At 37.8% G+C, this 9,477-nt stretch overlaps 1 protein-coding gene across 1 annotated transcript in view; it reads right to left on the reverse strand.

Annotated features, from left to right (window-relative positions):
• Window positions 1–7,258, reverse strand: part of LOC108626302 (zinc finger protein 37) — a 17,428-nt gene extending 10,170 nt beyond the window's left edge. Inside the window, exons 1-6 of the mRNA XM_026814710.1 lie at window positions 7,193–7,258; window positions 6,318–6,921; window positions 4,508–4,778; window positions 4,063–4,260; window positions 3,136–3,496; window positions 2,758–2,988 (exon numbers count right to left, since the gene is read on the reverse strand). Of these exons, the coding sequence (XP_026670511.1) occupies window positions 2,758–2,988; window positions 3,136–3,496; window positions 4,063–4,260; window positions 4,508–4,778; window positions 6,318–6,921; window positions 7,193–7,258 (1,731 nt within the window). The remainder of the gene's footprint in view (window positions 1–2,757; window positions 2,989–3,135; window positions 3,497–4,062; window positions 4,261–4,507; window positions 4,779–6,317; window positions 6,922–7,192) is intronic.
• Window positions 7,259–9,477: the final 2,219 nt, after the last annotated feature.

Here is a 9,477-nt window from a genome sequence, read left to right on the forward strand (position 1 = left end):
CTAATTTTCTTCCCATTTTTTATAATCTTAGCTACTCTATAATTTATAAGGTTGTTAGTTATTTCATTGAGTATGTTACATTTGTTCAGTGAACGTAAATAACGACTAATCGCTTTCTTTCCTCTGACATTTAACCAATTTGTTAGTTCGTTTTTGCATGCAATACTTCTTTAATCCTATGCTCTCGTCACGAGCGCGGCATACGGGCGAGGCAACGCACAAGGCGGTTGCCGCGCTCCTGCCCACGTTGTATACTCGCGCTCTGATTGGTCCCGGGTTTTTGTTAATAACTCGACTACCACGCCTCGGACAACTTTTTTGTAAAGGAAAAAGTTGTTTAAAATTACCATGGCTCCTCCCCATTTCGAGACCTAACACTACTTCTGGGACACCCTCTATAGTAGCAATTCGGTTCAAAATACAAAGAAATAAATAATATTATTTTAATGTAGAAAAATTCAGTTTTTCGATTATTAAAATATATTTTCACAAAAATGCATCCCTACCCAAAATTTCGCTGTTCTCGACCTATGTTGTAACTGAATTCCTACTGTCTGGTATAGCCGGTCTGGTACTACCGTAGCCAAGGAGTTAAGTATTGTATCATTTATACATATATTCCATGGAATTTTTTTTATCATTAATACCATTGTATCTGCGTATCATTGCATTATTTTGCGACTGTATCATTGTAGGATCGTATCATTGTACCATTGAACCACTCTGCGATCGTATTATTATATTATAACTATTGGAATTTCAATTCGGAACTGCCCAAAACTGAAATGTCGAATTACAAAGTGTGTATGACCAACTGAAAACTGGAATCGTCGTTTGAAATATGAAATTTCAAGTTCGAATTATCGTTTGGAATTTCAAATTGCGATTGGATCCCAAGAAACTAGAATCTCAACTTGGAATTGTCCGATTATGATGTCAATTGAAATTTCAAACTGAAATGGAACCTAGCTGGAAATTGAGCTTATACTGACGACTGAAATCTCAAAAAGAAATTAGATGCCAGTTAAAAAACTGGAATTCCAAATTGGAATTATCTCAATGGACAATTCGAATTTCAAGTTGAGGTTGTACCCAACTGAAAGTGAGAATCGTCACAAATGAAAATTAGACGCCAGTTCAAAAATTGGTGTTGTAAATTAGAATTGTTTGACTTAGAAATTGGCACTGTCTCAACGGACCATTGGAATTTCTGTTTGACGCATTCGATTGAAGCTGAAGATGAGTATGGATGCTTGAAGATTCAAATTAATTTCAGATGTTAATTGGAATTACGTTCCGGTCAAAAATGGCGATTTCATACTAAAATTGCAGGCTTTGGTGTTGAAAATTGGAATAAATGATGGGAGAAGTGATCTGAAAATCGAATATTTAAATGAGAATTAATACGGGAATTTTAATCAGGACAGAAAATGTTATTTGGAATTGTACTACCTGAGTATTGGAATCGCTCCAATTCAAAACTGAATCGCATCCTTGCGTCATTACACCAAGACTTAATTTTGTCACTTGATATTATAAACCTATACATACATACCTTAAGTGTAATTTCCAAGTGAAGATTACATTCGAGTCAAACATTCAATTGTCAGTTGGAATTGATCCCAATTAAATATTAAAACCACACAGAACACAAACCGAAATCGCATCGATCGAACACAAACCGAAATCGCAGTGGAAAATAGGTTGTTCCAAATTAGGATCAAATATAAATCACGAAATGGGAATATCCAATGTATCAATCAAAGTGCCCAAGTAAAAATGGAATCGCATTACATAAAAATGCGAAATGTATCAAGTCGAATTCAGAATTGTATGATTATAAAACTAGAATTGTCTCAGATCAAAATTGGAATTGCCATTAATGAAAAGTAACCGAGTATTCCATCAAAATGACATTGGAATTTCTATCTGAAATTCCATCGTTTCAAGTTATAGTAATTAAAGATTGGATTCGACGATAATAACAGTGTATCATTGCATTATTGTAACACTGTATCATTGAGTTATAATATCATTACTTTCTTCATTAGCATTTTCATATAAAAAATGCTGTTGTAACATTGTATCATACTGTAACTGCATCGTTCTAGATATTGATTCTAGATCAATAATTGATAATACAATCCCAAAATGAAATTGTCGTTTGAAATATGGGATTTAAAATACGTATTGCCTTTATATACAAATTGGAATTTCAAATTAAGACTATCCTTACGTCTGAATATTATTGGACAATTACCTCGATATAGACATGGGAATTTCAAATGAAAATTGTGTTTTTGTGTCATTACATTGTAACATCGTTTTTTTAAATTATGGCATTATAACTGTTAGCAGGATCGATGTGCACAGTATCGATATGACACACTTCATCATTGTCATTGTAATACCGTACCATTACATCATTATGTCATTTTATAATTTATATATTCGTTCGAATTTTTGTATCATCAATACTATTTTATCTTTGTATCATTGTTACATTGTAACAATATGGAATTATATCATTGTTAAATTGTAACATTGTGCAATTACATTATTGTTACATTGTAACATTCTACGAATGTACCAGTGTTACATTGTAACAATTATGTACAATTATTTTAAATGTCGTCAGTTATCAACGTATCATCATATCACAGCACGATCGTGCGCCTATATCATCCTACCATCATGTCAATGTAACATGCAAATGTAAATCGTGCAAATAATTACTCCAAGAAGGCAATCCCTTACATGAATATTGGTGCCGTCCACAGGTGTTGCACTGTTATCAGCGGCTCTCTGCTCCTGCTGCTGGGCTTGGGTCTGTGCCTGTTGGGCCTGGGCGGTCAAATTCTTCGTATGCGACGTATTAATACCGTGGCGCCGTTTCATGTGTTTATTATAATTGGGCCAGTTCGTGAAATGATGTTGACATTCGTGACAGCTGTAAGGACGCTCGCCTGTATGCTGCCTTCTATGAGTCTGTAAAATGATTTTAAAAAATGATAGGTGTAATTAAAAACATTTCATAATATAATAATTAAAAGTATAAAATAATCAAAGAAAAATCCATAAAGAAAATATTACTCAGTACATCTTCTGATTTATAATAAACATGGCAGGGCTTACCGTTAAGATTCCCTTGAACCGGAAACTCTTGCCGCAGAATTCGCAGGTGAATGGCATGGCGCCCGTGTGTATCCTGTGGTGCTCGCGAAGGGTACCCTTCTCTCTAAACGTTCGCCCACAAACGGCACACTGATGAGGCTTCGCCCCTGTGTGAACAGTTTCGTGCTTTTTCAACTGTAATGGCGTCTTGAAAGCCTTCGAGCACTGAGTACAACTGTAAGGCTTGTCCGCGGAATGCGTCAAGAAATGCGCCTCAAGATTACCCTTTTGGATAAAACTTTTGCCACACTGGTCGCAGGTGAAATTTCTGACGCCCGAATGGATCCGCTTGTGCGTGACGAGATTCGGTTTTGTCGAGAATCTACGTAAAGTAAATGTAAAGAACTTGAATTAAAGAAGAAGGAAATTAGAAACTGTAACTTCAAACTGTATTTCGGACTGGAATTGCGTGGATTCTCGATAAGTTTCAGATTGCAATTACAGTTTTAGAGGACATTGCAATTCAATATTGGAATTTCACAACTTAAAACTCGAATTATCATAGCTAAATAATGGAATTATCGCAGCTAAATAATGGGATTAATGTATATTCATAACTGCAATTGTTGCAACAATGATCGGATTTGTACGATTTACAAAATTGAAATTGTCATAGTTTATATGTATAATAAAATGATACACGTTCTCGAAACGTAGACTTCTTGCAGTTCAATAATAGAAATATGCGTTTTTAAGGGGTGGATTTGCTTGGTTTAAAAATAGTAATTTTCGCAATTAAAGATTGAAATTCCGTTTTAACACTTGGAAACTGTTTTAAGTTCAAATTAAAACCGTGTTATAGTTAGAAAATGCAATTTCCAGTGGGAATTTCGCAGTCTTAAAAAATGGAATTGTTTCAGTCAAATAAGGAAACATTATTTTATTTACCTTTTGTCACACTGGTCGCAGGGAAATCGGTTTTTCATCGTGTCGGGGAGATGGCAGCGACTGTGAATGTAGAGGGCACTCTGTTGCCTGAACGATTTACCGCACGTAGGGCAAACATGCGGCCGTTCCTCGCTATGGATTGCCTTGTGAGAATCCAACACTTTTTTGTGGACGAAGGACTTTCCACAGTCGTCACAACTAGAAACGACGAAAACATCAAAGTTAAATTGGAATTCCATTACGAAATAACAGTTAAGAGATATAGTTGCCTTTCATCATTGTATCATCGTAATATGATAACATCATAACATTGTAACAGTGTAATATTGTAAGATATTAATTGCAATTTCCGAATTGTACTCAGGAAAAGAAATTAGAATCGATTCATTAAGATCCAATCAGATGTTCAAAATATCAATCAATATTTGTTACATTGTATATTTACCTGAACTTGGTTTTGTTTTTATGTCTCTTGACGTGCGTCAAAAATCCATAGTACTTGTCATAGACCTTGCAACAGAGTACGCACATGTATTTAGGCCTCTGGCTGTGAACCACTTCGTGGTGCTCCTCCAGTTTCTCCAAGCTTGACAGTTTGTCGTTGCAATCGGTGCAGAGCCAAGGAAACCGGATCATGTTCTCGACTCTGTTCATGCGGCCCAACTTTTGGGATTCCATCGTGTGAGCCTCTATTATTTCGATATCAGATTCTGAACCTAGTGAGAAAAACAGTTGACACAAATCCGAATTGGGAATTGGAAAACATAGATTTAATTTAAGCTAGCCGATTTTTAATCGAATGCAATTCCAAATTGTAGTTTATGACAACTCCTGATATGACATCAACAAATTCTAGATTGAAATTGTATGAATCAGAAATAAGAAATACCAATTACTAGTTTGAATTCCACATTTTAAAAATTGATATTGTTCTGATTAAATAATGGAATTGCTCTTAATTGGAATTGAACTTAATTGACACTTCATATGAGAATTCAAAAATTACGTATTGTTTGGATGGTCAATTGGAATTTCAACCTACTCAGAAAAACAGTTAGTAGAAATTCCAGTCGGAACAGATTTAATTTAAGATGGCCGATATTCAATGCATGGAATTGCAGTTTCCTACAATTCAGAACATGACATAAAAATTTCAAATTCTGTTGTGAACTGCATGAAATCGGTATTGTCGCAATTGATAATTGGAAGTTCAAATAAAAGTGGAATCCAATTGGAAATTGGAATTGTCGTTTGAAATATAGAATATCGAACTGGAATTATATTGGTACAGATATTATTTCAAAATTGGAATAGTCGCTTGAAATATGGATTTTCGAAGTGGAATTGAATCGCATAAAGATTGCCACAATTGGCAACTGGAATTTCAGGTGAAGGATGAAACGAATTGAGAATTGGAATCGCTATTTGAAATATGGAATTTCAAATTTGAATTGCCTTGATATAAACATTAATAGAAAATGACAATAGTCGTTTGAAATATGAAATTTTTAAGTGGAATTGAATCACACAGAAATTGCAACAATTGACAACTGGAATTTCAGATGTAGGATGAATCGAATTGAGAATATGAAAATTCAAAGCTGGAATCGTCGCGACTGACAAGAATGGAATTGCAGGACTTCAAAATTTTAATTGTAATAGTTAAAGATCGAAAAACTAGACTTGAATAGGAGCTGAATAATGAGATTCTTTTCATAAATGCATTGCTGACAATGGAATTGTTTCAAAATTGGAGTTCCCACTGTTAAAAAGTCAAATTATGAGACTTAAGGTAGTAACGCAGACGTCAGAATTGTCGTTTAGAATTGACTCAAACTTAACATATATGTATAAAACACATACGCGATTCAGATGACATTTTTTCTTATACACGCTTTTCCCTATACCTCCATTTCCCTCAACTACGGTACTGGCTTCTCCGTATTTCCGATCTCGGGTACCCCAATTTCGTTCGCCGGGACTGAGCGACAAATCGCAGTGGGAATGGGCCATTACAGACTGTTCTGCTCCGCAACGTTGCCACATCTAAACACTACACTAGTCAAACGCGGCAATTCGTTAGTTTGACTAGACGAACATCTGCGTTACTACCTTAAACGCTGGAATTGCTCCTGTTAAGTAATAGATTTCTTTTCACAAATCAATCACCACCAATGGAATTGTTTAAAATCTATGAGCAATACAATTTTTCAAAAGTTGAAATTGTCGCAATTCTATAAGCACTAAAAATTAACCTGTCATGTAGTTATCCGGAATCTTGACCCTCCCCTTCTCTCTGTCTCCACTCCCAGCCCCGTCCAAGTCCTTCTTAAGCGACCCATCAGCGTCCCTGTGGCCACTTGCAGCGGCGATTTCCCCACCACTCCTATAACTATCTTCCCCACTCTTGCCCTCCCCCCTCCTCTTCGCTTTCCTCCTGCCCTTCCCGCCGCCCCTCCTCGCCTGCCGCTTCTTCTTCGCGCTGCCCGAATCTTCCTCATCCTCGTCCTCCTCCTCCTCCTCATCCTCGCACTTTTTATTGTTATTATTCTTTTGTTTGTAAAAATTGGAATTGCTCTCGTCGTTCGCGTAATCCGAGCCCAGGTGGCACTCCACCAACTCTTTTATCTCCTTTATCTCCTCTTTGGGAAACGTTTTCGAGATGTACTGCAATTCCGTGTCTAATTGCTGTTCGTGTTGTTGTTGCTGTTGTATGGGATCGAGTTTGCTGGCACCGATTAGGAGCTCTTTGAGGGAGTGTTGGGCTTGGTTAGTTCGCTCGACGAACTCGCTGCATTGATTTAAGAGAATGCAGCAGTCGATGCATATCTTCAGGGGTAGCGTGTCGTTGATCAATACCTAATTAAGGAACAGTTAAATTGAGATGAGAGTGAGGTTTTTAATCTTTTTAATTCATTGAATTGTTATGTCTCTTGACTCGATATTGGTTAGAAATTTTTATTTGACTTAAGTTCAGATTTAATGTGAGTTCAATTTGAATTGAATTTGGATAAAACCATGGATCTAAAGGACGGAGCATGAGGTAGAGTTTTAGACGAGGGATTCAAGAGGCTGAGAGGGGAACATGGAAGGGAAAAACTTGCTAGTCAGAGACTTTAGCGCCATCTACAATATTCCGCGGACTATTTTGAATCTGTTGCATAGCTTCGCACATGCCCATTGTTTGCATGGTCATGTGAGCATGCGCATATCTATCTATAATATGTATTTTCAACTGTAGGATGCACTGAAAATACCTGAACCTTTTAGGGTGCACCATAAAGCGCGTTTCCCACTGGCCGGCGGCGCCGAAATGCCGAAACGGCGCCGCCAGCCAGTGGGAAACGCGCTTAATATGACTAGCAATTTGCTGCATGGGGAGGGGAGCGCATGCGCCAATGGGTCCCATGGATTTGCACTTCCCTTACATATTTCGTCACGCCTTACTGCGACAATGCTCTGTCCTTTAGGTCCATTATTAATTCAATTGAATCTCTCATCATTTTTTGGAGGGAAAGCGATCTTAGCCTCGAATTACCTAAGAAATTAGTACCAAAGTATTGAATGGCCTAACTCCCTTCGAAATCTGGACTGAAAGTGCATCAGATGTGAGCCGTATACGAGAGTTTAGATGTAAAGCATACTTTTTTAATAGAGCACCCGGAAGAGGAAAGCTCGATGAACGTGTCAAGGAAGGAATATTCAGAACAATCCAGAAAGAGAAGAAACTCGAAATAACGGAAGATGTTAACTTTTCGGAAGATTATAGTATACGAACCGGAGACTTTCAAGAGTTCATCCCAGAAGATCATAAGGATGAACGTCAGGAAAATATGTGAACTGTAGAGAACAAGCAAGGCGAAGTGAACATTAGACCTGTGGATATCATTCAGCCGGAAAATCGTGTGGACGATGATCAAAGCAAGATCACCGACATGGTTCCATGAAGAGGTCATGGAAAACTGAGAAAGATATTGACCAGTCGGAGAGGAAGACCGCGTAAACAATATCAAGAAACACGCACTTATGTCGAATGGATGGAATCCGAAACTGCAGGCTTAGCAAAAGTTTCGCTGAAAGAAGTAATTACCGGTACTCGCGCAGACGAGTAGTACCAAAGTAATTGCAGAAGAAGTCAAATCAGTTATCAAAAATGATACGTGAGAAATCATCAATCGTCCATGATTGCGTCGTTGTCGGGAGCCGTTTCGTTCGATGAAATACGTTCAAACCGATCGGTTGTCGGAACGACGGAAGGCTCGTATAGTGACGGAAGAATTCGCACAACGTCCTGGAGTGCATTTGAACGAAACATTTACGTCAGTAGCTCTTTTAAGTTTTATGCGCCTCCTTAAAGCTGTAGCGGCTAGAAGCGGAATGTTTATCAGGCAGTTTGATGTTACCATGATTTACTTAAATGACGTAATCGATTAAGAGATATTGATGGAAGTCCCAAAATTACTGACAGAAAGGTTAAAGAATATCATGCAGTCCGAAGAAAGGAGTAGCGGTCTAAAAAAAGAGCGACAAACACGTTAGAAAAATTAAAACATCGAGGTAAGATATGTTGTCTGAAAAAGGCTCTGTACGGCCTCAGTCAAGTCAGAAGAAACTGAAACTCGCGATTGGATGAAGTCTTACGAATATTAGGAGTAAAATCATCGAACGCCGGACCGTAGTGTATTTCTTAGATCCAGGGAGAGACGAGTTAATAATTATCGTTTAGATCGATGACATGCTTGCAATGTCAAGACATCTGAACAAAATAAGGGAAATTAAGAGACGTTTATCGAAGGAATTCGAGATGAGGGATCTTGGCAACGTTTCTTATTGCCTGGGAATTGAATTTGTTCAAGACGAAGAATGAATCGGCATGTGTCAAACAGGATACATCAACGAAATTCTAAGTCGTTTCGGGATGGCTGATTCAAAGCCAGTACTAATTCCGATAGATGTCAGTGTGAAATTAACGAGAGCACATAGAAAACCCAGCAAAGGAGAAAATAAATTTCCATATAGAGAGAACTAGTTAGTGCGTTGATGTATCTGGCAGTAACGATCAGGCCAGACATCGCATTCCCAGCAAGTGCTTTGAGCTAGTTCACTACATGTTACAGTAGAACTTATTGGACAGCAGCTAAGAGGATCCTTCGGTGTTTAAAGGGCACTCTGAGGCTGATGTTCATACCAGACAACAATCCAATGAAGGACTACGTTGACGCGGATTGAGCATTATTGCTTGAATGACAAGTGATTCTACACTGGATTTTCTTTTATTCTAACACTATTGTAAGCGGAGGTCTTGTGAGAAGCAAGGAAACAGAAAACTGTTGCTCTGTCTTCAACGGAATCTGACTATACAGCCTTGGCCGAGGCAACCACGGAAGCGATATATCTTCGGAACTTTTTGGGAGA

The sequence above is a fragment of the Ceratina calcarata genome, unplaced genomic scaffold, assembly GCF_001652005.2.
Source record: "Ceratina calcarata isolate Rehan_Ccalc_2016 unplaced genomic scaffold, ASM165200v1 scaffold393.2, whole genome shotgun sequence".
NCBI classification, from domain to species: Eukaryota; Metazoa; Arthropoda; class Insecta; order Hymenoptera; family Apidae; genus Ceratina; species Ceratina calcarata.